Genomic DNA, 24121 nt, shown 5'->3' with positions numbered 1-24121 from the left:
GGATCGGGCTGGTCAAAGTTTTCATTAACTAGATTAGAGCTAAGCATTAGTCATATCAAACCAATGAAGAACTAAATGTTTATAAGATTTCAAACTATAGCAAGTGTTCCTGTAATAGTATAGGATCTATGTAATAAATTGTTGTTGTAAAAAAGGTTTTTTTATTCGAACCTGTCACTTTTATTTTACATTGAAGTGATATTTAATAAAATTTAATTTTTTGTATTGACCAAAGATTGAACCGAGGACTGGGGTCGATATAATCAATCAATAAAGTAATTGAAGTAGTATAGTTTGGTCAGTCCGGAAACAGGGTCCAGGGGGTGGAGCCGAGAGCCGATGTCCGCCATATTGGATTGTGACGTCCCGGCGGCCATCTTGGACGAGCGTAACGGGACACAGCCTAACGGGACACAGCCTAACGGGACACAGCATAACGGGACATAACGTAACGGGACAAGTCGATCACGGCTGCCATTTTGGATCCGTCATTTTGGATGACATCATTTTGTGTTCTCGAACAATCCGACGTTGTGTTTTCCGCCATATTAGATGATGACATCACCGTTGCAGTTTCCGTTACGGTCGCCATCTTTAACTTTTTTATTTATTATCCGATTTTAATGAAATTTTTTTTAAATTATAAAAAAAATTAAATAATAAAATTTTAATAAATTTTTTATAAAAACTCAACATTTACGACACGGAGTTCGGAGTCCGTGGTTCGAACACGATGAGGGCAAAAAAATTAAAAATAGCGACCGATCCTTCCCCCGTGGTGGCTACTGGCAGACTGACTCCCACCACTTTTTTTCAAAGCATATATAACATTATCTAGTATGACGTCATGACCGCCATCTTGTCTTCGATGCTGGAAGCCATCATCATTGTATCGTCGGCTAGAGTGCACCGACGCCATGTTAGTTTAATTCGTATCCGCTAGAGTGCAGTAATCATTTATTATTGCTGTGACACCCGCTATCTTGTCATTTGGCCGCCATCTTGAAAATCCGTAATTATTTAGCTAGAAATTCGGGAAAAGTTCCAAAATTCATTAAATAAATCACTCATTAATTAACATATTGATTCGATATATTCCCTTCCTCGGTTCGATACCCGATCGATGCAATAATGTTTAATTTTATGAAAAAATAATAATTTCAATAAACCATGTTAAACTTTCGTAAAGAGACTTTAAAACCTCTACTACCATCATCCTATCAGAAATCAAGAACACCATAATGGAAATTCGTAATTGTAATGCTAGAAATTCGGGAAAAATTCCTAAATTCATTAAATAAATTTGTAATCTATATACTGATTGATTAGGTCGACTAAGGTACTTGGTTCGATCCCTGGCCGATACAAAAAAAAATTAAATATAATATCAATTTAACATAATAGTAACAGGTTCGAGGAATTAAACACCGCCAGTTCTTTTACAAACATAATATTTATTACACAATCTCTATTCTACTACAGGATCAGTTGCGAAAGCCAGCAATCTTACAATCATTTAGTTCCGCAGCGGTGTGAAATGACTAATTCTTAGCTCCAATCGGTTTATACTAGACAGAGTCCAGCCAGAACCTTTACTGACATAGTCCTCCTCTTCTTGACAGAGTTTCTTGATACCATGTTTAACAGTTTGCTTCACATCGTCAGAACTGTAAATTACTGCAGCCGAAGTCTTGAAAGCACACTTCTTCACTTTGTCATCTAACGGATACGGCTTTCCATATAGACAGTCCAACCACAAGTTATATTTTAATAAACTGTTTGTTGCTACGTCATCAGTAAGCTGATTGATTATGTCCTGTCTGATATCATCAAGAAAAGTACAAATGTCTTTCGACTCACCTAACATATTTAAATAATAGTAGTCCTTCAATGTCCCACGAAATGCAGATTGCGCCAAGTAGAAGCCATTATCGTTCACTTGTAATGCTCCGAACACAGTCTTAGGTTTATTTTCCTGTTCAGACGTCATACCAATCGGTTGCTGCACATCGGTTTTCTTGCTTGTACGCTCACGAGCCTTCAACCTAAACCGAGGAGTCGAAATTTCTGCAGGTAGTTCAGCAGTAGGCACATGGACTTCACCTTTACAGTTTTTCGCATGTCGTCGCAAATTATCAATTCGAGTAAACCATTCATGACAATCATCACAGCGAAACTTCATGCGAGATGGATTCTTCTTGCATTTGCTCCTCTCATGTCTTCGTGCATAATGAGCAAATGCGAACGTCATATCACAGTAGCTGCAAGGATACCGGGGTGATGTAGACGAACCTTTCAGACCCGATCCAGATACTGACGTTGCCGCAGTTGCACCATTTCCAGGCATACTCTTATGAACATCAATGCATCGCTGTTGCACCGAAACCTTTACTTTCTGCCGCACAGCAGGACCTTTACATGTATTCATGTGCGTTTTCATATTATCTTTTCTGGCAAACTGCTTATGACATTTCTCACAAACAAACATTTTACGATATAGGTTCTTGGCACATTCTCTCTTCTCATGCCGTCGAGCATTGCTGCTGTTTGAGAAAATCTTGTCACAGTAACAGCACCGATGTTCGTTTGTTATTGTCGATTCGGCATCCATTGAAGTCTCCATCGAGGGCGAAACGAAGTTCGTCGAGTTTTCCTGCACAGCCAACACTACCGGCATTAAAGTCTCTTTTGCTGGTGGTATTGCGTCTGATGAAGACTCCTCCAGTGTTATCGCCGTGGTTTTCAACGAAATCTGCTCCTTCTCCGTCGTAGCTGTCGTCAAGGTTCCCGTAGACGATGGTACAACCTCCATCGAGTTCGTCGTTAAAGTCGGTAAAGATGCCATCGAGTTCGCAAGAACAGGTAATTACGTGATTAATGCACCAGAAGAAACAAACTAGGTGATCCTTACACCGTCGACGTCAGTAACAAACTGAGCGTCCTGCTGTCTAGGACTCGCTTATATACATGCACCGTTGGAATAATATGCTAGTCAAATCATGAACTATTTACAATAATACTAGAGTCAAAACAACATTAAAAATAGAAGGACCATCAACGAAAAGGCAGCACATTTGGAAGCACCGACAACGAAAAGACAGCACATTTGGAAGCACCGACAACGAAAAGGCAGCACATTTGGAAGCACCGACAACGAAAAGGCAGCACCGCCATCGAAAAGACAGCACATTTGGAAGCACCGACAACGAAAAGACGGCACATTTGGAAGCACCGACAACGAAAAGGCAGCACATATTGGAAGCACCGGCAACGAAAAGACAGCACATTTGGAAGCACCGACAACGAAAAGGCAGCACATTTTGGAAGCACCATCAAAAAAAAAGGAAGCACATTTGGAAGCTCCATCAAAAAAAAATGAAGCACATTTGGAAGCACAAGTTACAAGAACTAAGTCTTAGTTAGAAATCAGAATACAAGAAATAAAAACATTAAATTTTTATAATTGAAATTATTTATTTTATTTCTTTACATTATACAAATGCAAGTAAAACATGCCATTATTGTATGTAGCCAGCTTTCCTCAGTTCTTTGAGTATGAAGGATATTTCTTTGATGCATGAATAGTTTCCTGCACAAAGCGAGCCATGTAGAAGTCTTAGCCGGTCAACCAATACGTTTGGATCTTTCCATGATGTGTAATCAATCTCTTCTACCACCATCTTCCTTGTACGTTTATAATAAGTATTATGATCTCTGGTGTCTCCCGTTTTAACACCAGCCTCAGGGTAACTGTCATTATTGAGACAGTGATCATCACAAGCTTGATCAGATTTATTTAATATATCACGACGTTTCCATCGTTTCGGTCTCAGGACACCGACACATTCTTCGATCTTGGCAGCTTTAGGTGCTTCATCACAGTCTATGTCTATGTCAACAGCCTCAGAGTCACTGTAACAATCACCGTAGAAGGCATCGTATTCACCCAGATTACCGTAAGAATTCGATGTTGATGATGTTGAAGTGTCTTCCTCGTCTTCATGCTTCCTATTTAGTAGTCCATCATTTTTACAAAGTAGGAAAGATATACTTGAATTCGGCTGGATTATAGTCTCACTTTTCACGTTAAGGATTCTTCCATTGTCTTCATTCTTCCATAAATCATCAACCTACTTCAATTTAAGTCGTTTGTCGAGATCGGAAGAGCCAGGAACATTATTATCGTAATGCAGATCTCTCTTCCGTAGTCTAGTAGATTCATCGTTGTCCTCTAGCTTGTACGCAGGCTTGACGTTACAAGTTCTGCCATGTCTTTTTAAGCTCTCTCTCCGCGTAAACGACTTGCTACATCGAACACAACTTATCATATTGCGTAGAGGATTTTTAACACAGTCATACTTCTCGTGTTGTCTTCCATTCTTTCTCAAGATAAATTCTTTGCTGCAAAACTTACACTTGTGTCCTTTCGATACAGCGTCCGATCCCAAATCGGGATTCATATTAGTTACTGAGACTAATGCCAGATACCAAATTTGCGTTTTTTTTTTAAATTAGATCCATTACTTAAATAGAAATTTTTTCATATTTCATCAGCGAGAATTAATATATCTCATGCAAAGGTACTTGATGCATGTAGTTCTGCTTTTCAACAACAGATGTCGCCACATGTTGCTTGCAGGTAAATAATATTTAGCTCTTTTATGCGGGATGCGGGATGCTCACTAACGATCGCAAAAGAAGGATGGCTTCGCTAGACACCAAAGAGAAGGAATTTCGTCTTGTACGTTAAAGCTTCACAGAAGTCTCATGATATATTATTTGACCGAGCAATGATTTTTTTTATTTCCACCTGATAAAATCCTTCATGCACAGATCAACTTCTCATCTGTAACCAGAAGCACTCGGAGAACACCATCAAATGTCTAGTCAGGAATAATCAGAAGCACTCGGAGAAAACCACCAGATGTCTAGTCAGGAATAATCAGAAACACTAAGAGAAAACCATAAAAAATATTGTCAGGAATAATTAGGAGCACATGGAGAAAACCACCATAATTTTGACAAGAATAATCAGGAGCACACGGAGAAAACCACCATAATATTGACAAGAATAATCAGGAGCACACGGAGAAAACCACCATAATATTGACAAGTATAATCGGGAGCACACGGAGAAAACCACCACAAGTTTCCTTTGATATCATAAAATTACAGAAAAAAATTTTTAATAAAAAATTTAAAATAAATACAAAAAAATACAAAATCAAATTCTACTAGCTTGTGAACTTATCATTGACGTGCAAAGTTAGAGTTCTAGTACAAGCCAGAATTTGATTTTGTATTTTTTTGTATTTATTTTAAATTTTTTATTAAATTTTTTTTTCTGTAATTTTATGATATCAAATAAAACTTGGGGTGGTTTTCTCCGTGTGCTCCCGATTATACTTGTCAATGTTATGGTGGTTTTCTCCGTGTGCTCATGATTATTCTTGTCAATATTATGGTGGTTTTCTCCGTGTGCTCCTGATTATTCTTGTCAATATTATAGTGGTTTTCTCCATGTGCTCCTGATTATTCCTGACAATATTTTTTATGGTTTTCTCTTAGTGTTTCTGATTATTCCTGACTATACATTTGATGGTGTTCTCCGAGTGCTTCTGGTTACAAATGAGAAGTGGATCTGTGCATGAAGGATTTTATCAGGTGGAAATAAAAAAAAAATCATTGCTCGGTCAAATAATAGATCATGAGACTTCTGTGAAGCTTTAACGTACAAGACGAAATTCCTTCTCTTTGGTGTCTAGCGAAGCCATCCTTCTTTTGCGATCGTTAGTGAGCATCCCGCATCCCGCATAAAAGAGCTAAATATTATTTACCTGCAAGCAACATGTGGCGACATCTGTTGTTGAAAAGCAGAACTACATGCATCAAGTACCTTTGCATGAGATATATTAATTCTCGCTGATGAAATATGAAAAAATTTCTATTTAAGTAATGGATCTAATTAAAAAAAAACGCAAAATTGGTATGTGGCATTAGTCTCAGTAACTAATATGAATCCCGATTTGGGATCGGACGCTGTATCGAAAGAACACAAGTGTAAGTTTTGCAGCAAAGAATTTATCTTGAGAAAGAATGGAAGACAACACGAGAAGTATGACTGTGTTAAAAATCCACTACACAATATGATAAGTTGTGTTCGATGTAGCAAGTCGTTTACGCGGAGAGAGAGCTTAAAAAGACATGACAGAACTTGTAACGTCAAGCCTGCGTACAAGCTAGAGGACAACGATGAATCTACTAGACTACGGAAGAGAGATCTGCATTACGATAATAATGTTCCTGGATCTTCCGATCTCGACAATAGACTTAAATTGAAGGAGGTTGATGATTTATGGAAGAATGAAGACAATGGAAGAATCCTTAACGTGAAAAGTGAGACTATAATCCAGCCGAATTCAAGTATATCTTTCCTACTTTGTAAAAATGATGGACTCCTAAATAGGAAGCATGAAGACGAGGAAGACACTTCAACATCATCAACATCGAATTCTTACGGTAATCTGGGTGAAGACGATGCCTTCTACGGTGATTGTTACAGTGACTCTGAGGCTGTTGACAAAGACATAGACTGTGATGAAGCACCTAAAGCTGCCAAGATCGAAGAATGTGTCGGTGTCCTGAGACCGAAACGATGGAAACGTCGTGATATATTAAATAAATCTGATCAAGCTTGTGATGATCACTGTCTCGATAATGACAGTTACCCTGAGGCTGGTGTTAAAACGGGAGACACCAGAGATCATAATACTTATTATAAACGTACAAGGAAGATGGTGGTAGAAGAGATTGATTACACATCATGGAAAGATCCAAACGTATTGGTTGACCGGCTAAGACTTCTACATGGCTCGCTTTGTGCAGGAAACTATTCGTGCATCAAAGAAATATCCTTCATACTCAAAGAACTGAGGAAAGCTGGCTACATACAATAATGGCATGTTTTACTTGCATTTGTATAATGTAAAGAAATAAAATAAATAATTTCAATTATAAAAATTTAATGTTTTTATTTCTTGTATTCTGATTTCTAACTAAGACTTAATTCTTGTAACTTGTGCATCCAAATGTGCTTCATTTTTTTTTTTTGATGGAGCTTCCAAATGTGCTTCCTTTTTTTTTGATGGTGCTTCCAATATGTGCTGCCTTTTCGTTGTCGGTGCTTCCAAATGTGCTGTCTTTTCGTTGCCGGTGCTTCCAATATGTGCTGCCTTTTCGTTGTCGGTGCTTCCAAATGTGCTGCCTTTCCGTTGTCGGTGCTTCCAAATGTGCTGCCTTTTCGTTGTCGGTGCTTCCAAATGTGCTGCCTTTTCGATGGCGGTGCTGCCCTTTTTCGTTGTCGGTGTTTCCAAATGTGCTTCCTTTTTTTTGATGGTGCTTCCAATATGTGCTGCCTTTTCGTTGTCGGTGCTTCCAAATGTGCTGCCTTTTCGTTGCCGGTGCTTCCAATATGTGCTGCCTTTTCGTTGTCGGTGCTTCCAAATGTGCTGCCTTTTCGTTGTCGGTGCTTCCAAATGTGCTGCCTTTTCGTTGTCGGTGCTTCCAAATGTGCTGCCTTTTCGATGGCGGTGCTGCCTTTTTTCGTTGTAAATGCTTCCAAATGTGCTGCCTTTTCGATGGCGGTGCTGCCTTTTTTTCGTTGTCGGTGCTTCCAAATGTGCTGCCTTTTCGATGGCGGTGCTGACTTTTTTTCGTTGTCGGTGCTTCCAAATGTGCTGCCATTTCGTTGTCGGTGCTTCCAAATGTGCCGTCTTTTCGTTGTCGGTGCTTCCAAATGTGCTTTCTTTTCGATGGCGGTGCTGCCTTTTCGTTGTCGGTGCTTCCAAATGTGCTGACTTTTCGTTGTCGGTGCTTCCAAATGTGCTGTCTTTTCGTTGTCGGTGCTTCCAAATGTGCTGCCTTTTCGTTTATGGTCCTTCTTTTTTTAATGTTGTTTTGACTCTAGTATTATTGTAAATAGTTCATGATTTGACTAGCATATTATTCCATACGGTGCATGTATATAAGCGAGTCCTAGACAGCAGGACGCTCAGTTTGTTACTGACGTCGACGGTGTAAGGATCACCTAGTTTGTTTCTTCTGGTGCATTAATCACGTAATTACCTGTTCTTGCGAACTCGATGGCATCTTTACCGACTTTAACGACGAACTCGATGGAGGTTGTACCATCGTCTACGGGAACCTTGACGACAGCTACGACGGAGAAGGAGCAGATTTCGTTGAAAATCACGGTGATAACACTGGAGGAGTCTTCATCAGACGCTATACCACCAGCAAAAGAGACTTTAATGCCGGTAGTGTTGGCTGTGCAGGAAAACTCGACGAACTTCGTTTCGCCCTCGATGGAGACTTCAATGGATGCCGAATCGACAATAACTAACGAACATCGGTGCTGTTACTGTGACAAGATTTTCTCAAACAGCAGCAATGCTCGACGGCATGAGAAGAGAGAATGTGCCAAGAACCTATATCGTAAAATGTTTGTTTGTGAGAAATGTCATAAGCAGTTTGCCAGAAAAGATAATATGAAAACGCACATGAAGACATGTAAAGGTCCTGCTGTGCGGCAGAAAGTAAAGGTTTCGGTGCAACAGCGATGCATTGATGTTCATAAGAGTATGCCTGGAAATGGTGCAACTGCGGCAACGTCAGTATCTGGATCGGGTCTGAAAGGTTCGTCTACATCACCCCGGTATCCTTGCAGCTACTGTGATATGACGTTCGCATTTGCTCATTATGCACGAAGACATGAGAGGAGCAAATGCAAGAAGAATCCATCTCGCATGAAGTTTCGCTGTGATGATTGTCATGAATGGTTTACTCGAATTGATAATTTGCGACGACATGCGAAAAACTGTAAAGGTGAAGTCCATGTGCCTACTGCTGAACTACCTGCAGAAATTTCGACTCCTCGGTTTAGGTTGAAGGCTCGTGAGCGTACAAGCAAGAAAACCGATGTGCAGCAACCGATTGGTATGACGTCTGAACAGGAAAATAAACCTAAGACTGTGTTCGGAGCATTACAAGTGAACGATAATGGCTTCTACTTGGCGCAGTCTGCATTTCGTGGGACATTGAAGGACTACTAATATTTAAATACGTTAGGTGAGTCGAAAGACATTTGTACTTTTCTTGATGATATCAGACAGGACATAATCAATCAGCTTACTGATGACGTAGCAACAAACAGTTTATTAAAATATAACTTGTGGTTGGACTGTCTATATGGAAAACCGTATCCGTTAGATGACAAAGTGAAGAAGTGTGCTTTCAAGACTTCGGCTGCAGTAATTTACAGTTCTGACGATGTGAAGCAAACTGTTAAACATGGTATCAAGAAACTCTGTCAAGAAGAGGAGGACTATGTCAGTAAAGGTTCTGGCTGGACTCTGTCTAGTATAAACCGATTGGAGCTAAGAATTAGTCATTTCACACCGCTGCGGAACTAAATGAGTGTAAGATTGCTGGCTTTCGCAACTGATCCTGTAAAAGAATAGAGATTGTGTAATAAATATTATGTTTGTAAAAGAACTGGCGGTGTTTAATTCCTCGAACCTGTTACTATTATGTTAAATTGATGTTATATTTAATTTTTTTTGTATCGGCCAGGGATCGAACCAAGGACCTTAGTCGGACTAATCAATCAGTATATAGATTACAAATTTATTTAATGAATTTTGGAATTTTTCCCGAATTTCTAGCATTACAATTACGAATTTCCATTATGGTTATCTTGATGTCTGATAGGATGATGGTAGTAAAGGATTTAAAGTCTCTTTACGAAAGTTTAACATGGTTTATTGAAATTATTATTTTTTCATAAAATTAAACATTATTGCATCGATCGGGTATCGAACCGAGGAAGGGAATATATCGAATCAATATTTAAATTAATGAGTGATTTATTTAATGAATTTTGGAACTTTTCCCGAATTTCTAGCTAAATAATTACGGATTTTTAAGATGGCTGCCAAATGACAAGATGGCGGGTGTCACAGCAATAATAAATGATTACTGCACTCTAGCGGATAAGAATTAAACTAACATGGCGTCAGCGCACTTTCGCCGACGATACACTGATGATGGCTTCCAGCAGACGAGGACAAGATGGCGGACATGACGTCATACTACATGACGATATATATGCTTTGAAAAAAAGTGGTGGGAGTCAGTCTGCCAGCACCCACCACGAGGGAAGGATCGGTCGCCATTTTTATTTTTTTTGCACTCGTCGGGTTCGAACCGAGGACTCCGAGCTCCGTGTTGTAAATGTTTGTTTTTTAAATATGTTATTAAAAAAATTTTTATTTAATTTTTTTATAATTTTAAAATATTTTTTCATTAAAATCGGATAATAAATTTAAAGATGGCGGCCGTAACGAAAATTGCAGCGGTGACGTCATCATTCAAAATGCCCGATAACACAATGCCGGAATGTTCGAGAAAACGAAATGACGTCATCCAAAATGGCGGATCCAAAATGGCCGCCGTGATCACCTTGTCCCGTTACGTTATGTCCCGTTATGCTGTGTCCCGTTAGGCTGTGTCCCGTTACGCTCGTCCAAGATGGCCGCCGTGACGTCACAATCCAATATGGCGGACATCGGCTCTCGGCTCCACCCCCTGGACCCTGTTTCCGGACTAGCCAAACTATACTACTAATTGAATATTTATTTAATGATTTTTGGAATTTTTCCCGATTTTCTAGATAAATAATTACGAATTTCCATTATGGCGATCATGTGGGCTTATATAAGGATGATATAAGAGAAACTTTAACATACTTTATTATTTCGAACATTATTAATTGAATAAGAGTATTTTTTTACATATAATTACCTTTTTGCATCACCCAGGGGTCGAACCAAGGACAGAAGTCGATCGAATCAATCACTATGTTAAATTGCAGATTTTTTCAATGAAATATGGAATTTTTCCCGAATATCTAGCTTAATAATTACGAATTTCCAATATGGTGGCTCCACAGTAATAATAAATGATTACTGCACTCTAGCGGGTAAAAATTAAACTATCATGATGGTAGCGCATTCTAGCATAAGAACACAATATGATTGACTCCAGCAGACGAAAACAAGACGTTGGACGTGACGTTATACTAACTGGCGATATAATTGTACCATGACATTAGTGGTGTGAGGTCAGTCTGTCGGTGGCTTCCGTGGAGTAAGGATCTGTCTTAATTTTTTATTTTTGCCCTTTCCCGGTTCGAACCAAGGACATAAAAGCCTATTTTATTAAAATTTTATTAAAATTCGATTAATTATTTGTGATATATTTTAAATATTTTCCCATTAAAATCTGATAATAATATCGGGATTTCATTATGGCAGCCGTGATGTCATAATCCATGATGAGGAGGGGGGGTTTATTAAAATTTAATTAATTTTTTATAAATTTTAATTTTTTTTCGATTTATTAGCATAATAATTACAGATTTACAAGATGGCAGTCGTAACGACAAGTGCAATGATCTAGAATCCAATATGGTGTCCGTAACGAAACACGCAACGATTATGTCATACACGTCCAAGATGGCGAGCGTAACAAAATGTGTAATGTTTCTAGAATCCAAGATGGGGACTGTAACGAAGTGTCCAATTGTTTTTTTAAATAATATTTTATTAAAATTTTATTTATTAAATTTGTTTATGAATTTTCAATTTTTCACAAATATCTAGCATAAAAATGGTAGATTTTCAAGATGGCGGCCGTAATGAAAATTGCAACGTTCTAGAAAGCAAGATGGTGGTCATTACATCCTTATTGGCAAGGTCATGACCTCGGTGGCTTAGAGCGGCTTGCCCATGGGGAATATAAATGATTTTGGGGAATTTTCAAGCCATTGGAATTTTTGAGGACTAAAACGGTAAATTTTTCCTCGAAACGGGAATTTTGCCCTCGAAATAAAGGTTTTATTTTTCAAAATTCTTGAGATTATTGGACGATTTTTTTTTGTAAAAAACCTGAAATTTTGGCAAATTTGGCAAACTTTGGGTCACGTTTGGCAAATTTTTAAGGTCAAGTTCAATTACAAGATAAAATGTCAAGGTCAAGATCACCCAATATTGCCACCGTGACGTCACAATCCAATATGGCGATCGGCTCCACGGCTCTACAGCCTGAAGTCTGGCGCCGGACATACTATTCTACACTACTGCCCGAGTATCCGAGAATTGTGTAGTCTATCCTATAGGTCCGAAAGAACCTTTTATTAAGAAAATATAACTTTCAAATAACTGTTCCTTTCAAAGTGTGGAAAATCAACATCCCACCTGTTAATAAATTTTCCAGAAAATGTTTATGTATATATTTTTTTGTGTTATCTTTTTAGACTTGTAAAAGAAAGAGCCGCTGACTCCAATGCCCCTTCCCGCATAAATACACCCATGTAGGTCTGTGACACGTATAGAGACCCGGAATGTTCACGGATTCATTTGATGTCTGTATAAAATTTAGTCATACAGATATATGAAAATTAGAGAAATGAAAACATTTTTATAGTTTAAGAACAGTTTTTTCACCAACTAAACCGTACATCAGAATTTTGTGTGCATTGAATTGAATTAATTTGTTAATTTTACACGGCTGATTAGTTCTAGAAACTATGCTGAATAAGGAAAATTAGAAAAAAATCTAACTTTTTTTTCTTTGAGCCTATCGTTTTTTACACCTATCCGTTAATATTGGCTGAATCCCCACTTACTTAGTTCTGGCCTGTCCACTGCTAGCTGTCAGTTAACTGGATGATGGCCGCAGAGGGGGGTGGACTAATGGCCAGGGCAATGCAGAGTTTCACATGCTGGTTACATGACCGGACCGACCAGCCCGCGGGGACATCTCGCGCCTGCGCACCGGGTCGCCAGCGCGAGGAAGCCGCTCACTTCCGCGACTGCGCCGTCCAAGAGCGACCGCCGCGGAGTCCAGTCGGCGATGGACGAGGCTGCGCGACGGCTGCGCGACATCGCGGCGCGCGCCGACAAGCTCGGCGTGCGCGCGGCCGACGTGGCGAGCCTGCGCTCCGCCGGCCGGCTGCTGGGGCTCGCGCGGCGCGAGGGGCGCGAGGGGCGCGCCGGGCGCGCGGGGCGCGGGCTCGCGGCGCTCGCCGGCGGCGTGCTGTGCGTCACGGCGCTGCTGGCCTGCCAGCTGGAGCTGCACTCGCGACGCGGCTTCTCGCGCGCCTGGCTCACCTGGCACCGGCTGCGCCTGCACGACCACATGGTAGGCCTGCGCGAGTGTATCACTCGCCAACAACCCAGCTGTGTGTTCAAGCATTGTGGCACTGCCTGTGGTTCGTTCATTTCGGGTCTTCATAGCCATCCGGTGGTCCCTGAATGTCCCGGCCAAACACGGCAGTGGCTCCTTTTGCAAACTGCAGCCAATCAAAAGGGAACAGACCCTAGATCAGGCATACCTTGTTGCAGTGTGTGATAAGCGATTGGCTTTTTTTTTAGCGAAAAATACACGCCCCTACCCATAATGCATGCGTGCGCCAACGGTTCCTACCTTGTGATTGGCTGCCGTCAGCAAGAGAAGCCATCGCCTTACTTGGCCAGGCAAGTCAGGACGAATTTTCTTCCACTCAAAATTGCCGCGATTAATGTACCGACAGCAGACTCATGCCTGAAATGAATCTAACCAACCACGAAACACAGACGATGCTACAATATGTTAACAAAAAAATCACACCCGAAAATTTTTTTCGCGAATAATGCAAGCCACGATGATCGACGTATTGAAAGAAGGATTTAGGAATTAACGTGTCGTCGACGTTGCGGTTATTAGAGACATGACAGGCGATGGTGTGAGAACGGAGCATCGACGGAATGAATAGAAGAGGGAAGCGGGAGCACCATGTGAAGACCCGCCTTCTGGTGGAAACGACCACCTCGTTTATCTCTCGAGAACTATTAGAGCTTGCCTTCGCCAGGAAATGAACTTCTGTCGCCACGTGGAATAAATATATTTTAATAAATTAATTTCACTGTAGGCTAATATTAAAATAATTTTATTTTTGTGCCGTATTTACACTAGGTAGACACAAAATGCAACATATATTTTGGCGAAAGGCTAGATTGCAAAGATTGGAATGCTTAGCTGACCCCTGTGTCGAGTTATTTGACGCCGCCTAAAGAACTAGAAGACAATAAAATTACTTTGTTAAAAGCACCTGACAAAAAATCCGCGAACCGGGGAGAAGGCCAATGAACACGTGTCATCGACTTGATTATACATACGTTTGTAGAACCTATACTGACGCCAGAAATAATTCGAATTTTGCAGGTCCATAAAGCGGGTCTCATTCTTAATTTTCAGTGTGCATGTTAATGGGCATTTACTCTTTCTCCACTGCACAAGTTATGCCATTAGCGCTGTCCATGTTTCGGTTACCAGATATGCGCCGTAGAGCGCAAAAGTATTGCACAAAATGTATCTGAAACCTCGTATTTTGAAAAGGAAAATTGGGATTTCAGAGTTTTGGAAATAGATTTTCTTTTTCCATTTAATCAAAAGCATCATCGTATAGTATTACTTTTTTTTTTTTTACTTCAAAGGAGACATAACTGCGAGAAGCCATAATGTTTTCAACAATTTGGTCAAAAATGTTTTTAAATATTATTTAAAATTAAAAAAATTGGTGCTGTTGAGCGGAGCACATTCTTTGTTAATAATAGTAACTGAATGCTACGAATAGTTTCTCCTGTGAAATAATAGTTTTTTTAGCACTGAATTATATATTTTATTCTTTCAGAATAACTAAGACTGTAGTGATACAGTTAATAAACACTATTATTTTGTCTTTGAAAAAAAATTGTAGAATGTAAATAACATTAAATCTTATAACAATTAACTGTGATATAAAATTAGAGTTGTCATATTATCAAGCTGGGTATTATCAGTTTGGAAACAGTGGCTGCCATTTGCTCTGTAGGCCTACTGAAAACTAAGAGTGACACTTTATAGCAATACGACCATAGTTTATTTTGACGACCTTAAGCCAATGAGTAGTACTAAAATAATTAATAATCGAATTATTGTGCAGCTTAGTTAAGACGTCACAAGTTGGAAGCCAAAGAATTAGGTTAATACTTGTCAAGGCACGTACATGTTTGTGGACTTCAACATGTAAATAATTAAATTCGCCAAATTTTCCAGCACTCAATAACTAGTAGAGCCTTGCCGAATTCGCGTAATTTTACTGTACTCAATAACTACTAGAACCTTGCCGAATTCGCGTTATTTTCTGCTACCAGGATAAACTCGCCAACCCCACACGATGCCCATTTTCTTCTATACATAGGTTCTATTATATCCATGGGTATAAAAATGTGCATAAACGTTTGTATAGAAGAAGATAAGAAAGAATAACTCCATACACACGATACCGAGATTGTTAACAGAAAAACAGCCAACGCAGTTGCCGACCAAAGCAAGCATATCGGGGAAAGAGAACATGTTGGCACTTTAACAGAATACTGGAGAAATATGAAAATTGCTGCTGCTTATGTTAAAAATTATGTAACCTGGTGAATGATTTTTTTGACATTTTATCTTCTGTGTGAAGGAAAACCATCTCACTTTTCATTTAAGCTAACAGGTGTGGGTTTCTATGAAGTGTTACTTTATTCATTAATATATAAGGGACCGTTGTTTCCTAATAAACGTTGAATTTTTAACAAGAGAATTAATTTTATAAAATTACTTATAAACATATAATTTTATTTAAAATAAAAATAAATCTACCTAGTATGAAATAATAAAACCAAAGATCTGAATTAGTATTTAATAATATTAAAACAATAAAATAAAACAAAATGTATACATACATATTTTCCTTAAGCACACTATGTATAATAAAATAATTTATTCTTTAAAAAAGTTAAAAAAAAATGAAAGTTGTTGCAGTGACGAGGTTTTTAACCACTTCATAATTACCCCACGAATACCATAACCTCGCGCTATACCAATACGCTACCGAGACTCATATATGCATATATACATATACACAAATATATAATCATATACATATATACATATATGATGAGACTGATATTACTGTAATACATTTTCATTACTTGTTTTAAAACTTGCAATTACTTCTTTCTACAATTATTTTAGTTTTCCAAATATATTCCAGGGTAGTTTACTATCATAAAGTTTCATTTGGCATACCATCACGTTGGTAAAAGAGACTATATAAGGGTTTATATTGCTACATTTGGGTCCGCCACCTTGAAGACTTCCGCTTGTGGGTAGAGCAGATAAATATAACACGTTCTATTACGGTTTTAGATAAGACTTCGGGTATGAAAACTTTTATAGCCAGGGCCAGACGCCTTGAAAAGGTGTTGAAATGTTACCTACACGAATGCAGGCGCGCTAACAGAAAATAGGTATGAAAACTGCTAAGAAAATGGGTGTCGTGTGGGGCTGGCTTAATTGTCCACTGGCTGCTCTCAAATTATACCTTCCCGGCCGATTGCACGGAAATAGGTCATTTCTATTTTTGACGTGACAACGTCTAATAAATCGATGAACGCCGGCTGCATGCACGAATAAATGTCCCGTTACGCACATGGTTCCGTTACGCACATTGTTCCGTTACGCTGTGCCCCGTTACGCTCATTGTACGCTTGCGCCGCATCTATCTCTCTTCCACTCGACTGTTTATAAAGTGAAGTGAAAAGTTAATGTGGTTTTCATTGCTTATTATAACAACAATTTCGGCAATAAAGGTTAATTATTCTTGCATTTTAAAAATCTGATCACTAGTATAATTTCAAGTATTTATTCTTTTATTATTAAAAAAAGTAGCATCTGTCGGCGAGTGCAGTAATAATAGGTTATGTTACAATTGACTAAAAAATTATGGCGATTCATATAATTTATGATAGATATTTGATTACAGTTTATTTATATGAAAACTTGTTCATAATTATATTTAAACTTTATAGCTAAACGCCAGTTTTTAAAATTAATTACAAGTCATCTACACGTGAACTGTTTCGTCAACTGTTTATAAAGTGAAGTAAAAAGTTAATGTGGTTTTCATTGCTTATTACAACAACAATTTCGGCAATAAAGGTTAATTGTTCTAGCATTTTAAAAATCTGATTACTAGTATAATTTCAAGTATTTATTCTTTTATTATTAAAATAAAAAAGGATTCAATTTTATTCATAAAAGTATGCAATCATTTCATCAATGTTTTGTTATGACCATGTCACGTTAAACTATCGTCCGTAAACCGACTTAACAGACAACCAATTTTTTTTAATGCTGATACTGATCTATTATCATTCGAGGGTTGTCAAAACTACGTATGGTACAATGAGAACGCAGTTCAGCCGTATTATAGTATGCATTCATACTTCTCTCCAAATATTAACGCGAATTTTGCTGGTCTCTAATAATTAGCGAATGGAAACTTTTGCGTGTTCAATTATATGCAAATTTCACTTAAAAGTAGGTACTATTTATATTGAGGATCTATTATTTTTTAGGCATATCAATTCGTGGTATATTTGAGCACCAGTTTAGATTCCACTATCCTATAGATACGAAAGGGATGGTTAAACGCTTCGTTGGCTGCTGCATCTGTTAGACGCCATCGTCAAATCTCACTTGTCGCATAAAACAGAATGAAATTCAGCGATTTTGTGTGCTCCCCTTGTTCTTATAGGACGAGCATACAATCCGTACACCACGCACGAAGTATTATAAAATTGTTTTATTATTTAGAACAATTTATGTATTTTTTAAAAAATATATTGCCTACGGGGGTCAGCTCAAAAAGCAGAACTGAATATATCAACCAAAGGATATGCATTATAATTGGGCCGAGTGTGCAAAAAAACCTCGTAAAACCTTTTCAAACTAGTATTTATTTTTCAATCATGACCATGACTATTCAATCTCTCGTAGTTGAAACTACCATCATGTGAAATGGATATTTGTCCAATATAATTTCCCAAAAGACAATGTAGCGGTAAAATATTACAAAAATACTATAAATTACTTCGATACACATTTTAATTGATTACAATAAATCGCGTGACTACCCCCGAGACAAAAGGGATCGCAGGCTATCGCGGCCAATTTCTGAGTTTCTTTGGCTTGTGGATTTGAGCCACTTCAAGAGTGAATATTTCACCAAAATCTCGGTTGACACTGCAGTCGCCATCATCTGGTAGCAGTCTTCTAATGGGAGTCTTGGGAGTCCGTCTTCTGAGAGGTGACAGTTTCGTGATTGGCAGCAGCTGTGGTGCAAACAGAGGCTCCTTTCCTACTGGTTGGCTGGGTGGTTTGACTGATCGGACGTGGCTTTTGGGATTAGTTGGAGTTGGAGTCCATCTCTGATTGGCCAAACCACCAAGCTAACCAGAAGGAAAGAACACTCTGTTTGGCCCGCAGCTGCAGCCAATCAGAAAACACTCACCTAACTGCCAAGACTCTCACTAGATTTTTACCTTGGTGGTAGGTAGTGGCAGGTATTTTTCGCAGAATAAAAAGATGGTTCAATAGACTGCAGTACCGTTCGCCCACGCTAGCGACGGTTTCCTTGTAATTGGCGGCCGTCTGCCATATTGCATTATTTTGCCGGGCCATTTATGAAACGTTTGCCTCCGCACTGGATGGCTATGATTGGTGTGCTGACAGTAGACATGTGCCTGAAATAAACCCAGCCAACCGCGAAACACAGACAATGCTACAAAGTTTCAACACACAGGTGGTCTGGATATCCTTTCGCTAAAGGTGTATGCATGGCCCTAATGACACGACTGCAATGCCGGCTGAAAAGCTGGTGAGCGCTCAGCTGTTGACGCGGCCGAAGCCCAAAAGCCAAGGAACCTGAGCCGCAAGCATTGCCGCTCCAGCGGGGTGGGTGGACGCCGCCGGCTCGACACGGGAAGCCTGAGTTTCGTTTAACCCGGATTAGTCGCCGAACAATGGCGAAGTTAGCAGTTGCACGTTCAATTTTGTGGTCCATTTTTTGCGAGAATTCTTTTTTTTTTACCATCGTAGAATATTTAACACGTACCTAATCTTTATCTCAGTTACGATCACCTAGACGAGTGAAAACCTACACTTCCAGAAAAAAAAAAACACCTTATTTTGTAAGAATTTTAATACTTTAACACCGATTATATTCTTAATTTATGAAACTTACCTAACCTAGCCAAAATTTCATTTTAACCACAATCACCTAGACGAGTGGAAATCTATCCTTTCCGAAAGTAATCCAAAGAACGAATTTTTGTGAGAATTGTGGTTATGTAACGCACCTATTCTAACCTAAGTTTTACTTTTGCAACAGAATGGACGCACGAGCGCGGATCGTTTTGGCGTGTGGCTGGGGGCCAGCGACCTGGCTGGACGCGTCAGGGGCGTCGCTCGTCGCGCTGCAACGACCTGCAAAAACCAACCTGCGCGCGTTGCGCAACGACCAGCTGCGCTTTCGCCTTTGGCATTACGCGCGGCCTTAGAGCGTGCGGCTCTCTCGCCGCCTCGCACGCGCCAGGCGCCCTTCCACACCGCCTCGCGTCAGCGTGCACTCGGTCTGCTGGCGCGCGACTGCACTTCCAAGGTCGCACTCGATGGCGGTGCGACCAGTCGGCTGAGAAGCGTCTCATTACGTAGAGACATGCAAAGTTCGCGGATTAATTTCGCGATAGGCTTGCATCAAAACAACTATGCCTTCGTACCGCTTCTGCGATTGGCCCACATTTTATCCGGGGAACTGTGCGCCAATGGGAAACACTAAACCAAGAAAGTGCCGAATTACGGACAGCCTAGTTAAGACGTCTCACGCGTCAGTAGCCAATGAACAGGTGTCATTTCCGCAGTATTTAAAGGACTGTGGAGTCTATCCTAGAGGTAAATGAATCCGCGAATTTTGCAGGTCTCTACGGGATTAGCTTCGAGTACTCGAACCGTTTCACTAAAAAGGTTTTGTGAAATGAATGCTAACTTTTTTCCCGCAAATTATACCCCCTTTAAAACCTTTGAATAATTTTTATTTAAAAAGTTTAGGTTGTTTTATAGTATATTTGGCCAAAAAATTGTTATATTTTTAATAAATGAGATTTTTTTGGCCTACTTTTAGTTACTGCGATAACACTGAAGTCATTTAAAATCAAGGCTGAAAAAAAAAATCATTTGAGAAAATATCTGGAACGAAAATCCTTGAACAACAAGATGGCCGTGGTTTCGCCGTTTGAATGACGTCACGTGCCATTCGAGGAAGTATGTTCGTTTGCTATCGGAAGTGATTTTAGGGAAGTGTGATCGTGTGAGTTGGCCTTCAGGCGCCCGTCTCGGCAGGGGCGCTGGTGCTCCTAGCACGGTGACGCCTCTAAGCGCAGTCTTCTCTTCGTGCATAGGCCAACTTTAAGATCTGAGCGGTAACCATACATTTAGATGGCGGATAAATGAAGATTAAGGCGTAATGCAAGGCCCTTGGGTGCATCTATTGGGAGTTTCTTGCCTAATCAGTACTCTGAAATGTAGCGTTTTAGCCGTTTTCACTGTTATAAAAAATACGGTTTAAAAACGAAATACAGTAACAGAAGTACTCGTCCACCCTCGACGTTTCCTTAAATGCTTTTCGTAAAAAAAAACAGCACAGCGGGGACAGTGTTGTTTCCTCTGAAGCGCTTCCCCTGGTGTGTGTGCCCGGGTAGGCAGGGTCTAAAGCTACGGCCACACAGGGCGCTATGCTCTCTATATTCGCGATGCTCAACACGCAAGTAAAACATAGCCAGCTACATCTCAGGTGTTCGCTATGTTTTCTTTGTTGGCGACGACGCCAGGTGTTTGGTTCTCGGCTATTTTTCTAAAACGTAGCTCACTTCGCGCATGCGCAGATAAACCAAAACATCTTTTTTAGCGCGGAATTGTGCTGTACTTCTGCGTTTGCTATTTATGAAGTTTAATTTCGTTCAGTATTGTACTTTAAATAGTCAATCCAACTGATAGGTTAATTGAAAGATTACGAAAAAATGCATGTTCATGGAATAAATTTATGGAAGAATATAGAAGGTAGGATATGCAGGACAACGCCTTGGATTTGATTGCAAGGGCCTGCTAACAAAATTAGTTGAATTTATCCTGAAATAATACATATGCTTGGTTTCGTCCTTACTAGCAACTGCTTCATCAAATTAAATAATTCAAATTATTTTTTTTCTTATATTAAATTCATGAACCCATTTCTTTTTACGTTCACGTACTGTGAGAGCCAACGCAATATTATCATCGTCGGAATCATCACTCGAATCCCACGGCATGCGTCTCTCCGTCATCGCGAACTAGCCTATCCTGCCTGGCCACCTGGCGCAGTGAACATAGCGAACACCGCGAACATGGCGAACATCGCGAACATAGCTTAACTTTCAGCGTGGCGTCGGCTGTAAGGCTGGGTTCACAATTAAAAAAATTAAGCGTGTGCATAGCAAGCCATGCACACGACCTGTGCACATGACCTGTGCGAACTTCGAAATCGGTTCACAATTGAATTCTTACTGTTAGTTTCAGCCAATGAAATTTCGCGAACTATGCGACATCTGTTAGCTGTGTTAGTAAATAAACATATTAACTTTCAAAATAACGATAATACTATTATTATCTCGACATTTTCTTACCACAATATGGTTAACAAATATAAACATATTTCTAGTCCCGCCAAAAAAAAAACACACTGCTGATCTCTCATTGGCTGTAGTGCCATGCGTACACGACCGAAATAAAATATATTCATTTCACTCCTATGCGCACGACCTCGCTCCCATGCACACGACCAACTTTCTGCTATTGTGAATCGTTAGGTTAGGAAACATGGCGTTCATATCCTATGCACACGACCTACTGTTACTGTTACTGTTATTTTTTCAATTGTGAACCCAGCCTAAGCCACGCCGGCGAGGCGGCCAGAGAGCGCGAGGCCGACCAGGCAGGCCCACGCCCGCCTGTCACCGCTGGGTTTCCTTGGTGCTGTTCCCTTCCCCCACCCGCAACCAAACCGTTCATTCCGGCAGCGCTCCAATCTCGTCTCGTCAACGCAGACCGCCTCCAAGCTGGGGGAAGCCTACAACTCACGTAGTTTCGGTTCCCTACCACGTTCGTGCAACTTCGGATTTCTCTCAAAAATTGAAATTAAAAAAATCGAAGGGTTAGGTTAGGTTAGGTTAGGTCAGTCACAACATGCTTGTTTTCATTGGAAACTTATGATTTAGCGGCTGAAGTGGCGTTAGTACCAAAACGCAAAACTTCGGAAATCTTCGGAAATTCTTGCAGGGAACCGAAACTACGTGAGTTGTAGGCTTCCCCCAAGCTGGCGCCACTTGGGTGACGGACTCCAACAGCAGGACGGGAGTAAGGCCGGTATTCCAACACACAAGAAGTATGCTGCACCTGTACCATAACCGTATTCCCGAGTGTACAATAGGACACGGCCAGTAATTTTTAGAAAACGGATTTTTGTGTCCTATCCGTTGCCGATCTTTTGCCCAAATTCTGCGCTTGCACAGAACTCAGTTTTTCGTTGATTTCGTCCAGATGGCGTACCCGCATCTGGCCTCATCAGTTCTTACCTAATAAACTTTATGTTAGCGAAACTATCCTGGAATAGAGAGTTAGGTTGCGGTTTTATCCCAACAAGGCAATGCTTCTTCGCTACCTTACCTCAACGTCTTGGAATACCACCCTAAGGCTACACAATGTGCGGCTGAACTAGATCTTAGATCGTACCTAGAAATTTCTGCAACACGATAAAAAAATAGGTAAAACCGTTTTGTTACTGATTTAAATTCAACAGACTAATTGTATCAAATATTTTTTTATAAATTGATTAAAATATTTATTGATTTTAATTACGATATTGTTACGATTTATAATGTGGGGAGAACTGTGTTCGATAAGGGATATCCCATTTAAGTTTTCCCATTAAGTTTTATTACAGTTTTATTAATTAATATTTAGATCACTAATAAATAATTGTAGGCCCTACTTAAAAATAGTCATATCACCAATCACTGGCATTTAACAATGTTTATTCGCAACTCACTCAAAGTCTGTCAAGTTGAAAAGTTCGCACTCCTCACTGGAGCTAAGTTCAACAGTGGTTCGCCCCTTACCTCGTTCTTGTCCACACACACTTGTTGGTACCCGTAGCTTGCAGAACCTGTAAAAACAATGGTTTAATATGTTATGTATAGGCTACAGTTAATTCTGTTGCTGGTACTGAACATTGGTAACAGGTACGTATATTAAAACCTGTCACAACTGTTCTGCTGTCCATTGCTTATTTTTCGCTGTGTAACACATTTTTTGTAGCAATTACCAAAGCTCTTTTGTTTTTTTAATCATATTCGGTTTGGTTTCGTTAGTAATATTTTCGACAGACCACGTTCTTTTAATTATTTTCAAAATTTAGTTGGCTGTGTGACAACGTATGAACGGAGTCCCGGAAATTTCGCGAATTCATTTGGATTGATGCTAAAATTCAAAGGATTATGTTTGCTCTATCAACGTTTGCTTTTACATAGGTTAATGTATTTTTCGCAAAAAAAAAAAATCAACGCTCATTACACTGCAACAAGGTATCCTCGTGCGAGCGATTGTTCCCTCGTTATTGGCGACAGTAAGTTTGGCCCGACCATTCAGGACGCGTTTACTTCGGCACTAATGTCTATGATTGGTGTGCTGACAGTTGACATGTACCTGAAATAAATAGAGCCAACCACGAATCACAGACACTGCTACAAAATGTTAACACAGAGCTGGTCTGGAAATCTTTTCGCGATAAATACATGGCTTTACATTTACGCAATCAGATTTCTTAGTGAGGATAGTGTTTGTTGTAGTGAATCGGCACAACCTGATTAGCTTACTTCTCTCCTAGCTAGGCACCGTTGTCTCACGGTCGTAGAGGCGCGGGTCCAAATAACTGCGGTCCAATCATTAACTCAGCGTGAGAGTGTGAATGTTTGCATTCTAGCTTGCGACCAAATGAATCCGAGTACTTTCCGTACCTCTACGTATGAAGTAGCGGTGGAGTGAAAAGATTTAGCTACACACGGTC

The 24121-nt window shown here is 39.9% G+C and overlaps 1 protein-coding gene across 1 annotated transcript in view; it reads left to right on the top strand.

The window, feature by feature from the left end:
* Window positions 1–12849: 12849 nt before the first annotated feature.
* Window positions 12850–24121, top strand: part of LOC134528915 (uncharacterized) — a 164820-nt gene continuing 153548 nt past the window's right edge. The window contains exon 1 of the mRNA XM_063362582.1: window positions 12850–13260. Coding sequence (XP_063218652.1) covers window positions 12850–13260 — 411 coding nt within the window. The remainder of the gene's footprint in view (window positions 13261–24121) is intronic.

Source organism: Bacillus rossius, chromosome 2 (assembly GCF_032445375.1).
Source record: "Bacillus rossius redtenbacheri isolate Brsri chromosome 2, Brsri_v3, whole genome shotgun sequence".
Taxonomy (NCBI): domain Eukaryota; kingdom Metazoa; phylum Arthropoda; class Insecta; order Phasmatodea; family Bacillidae; genus Bacillus; species Bacillus rossius.
This window is presented reverse-complemented; position numbering and strand designations above follow the sequence as displayed.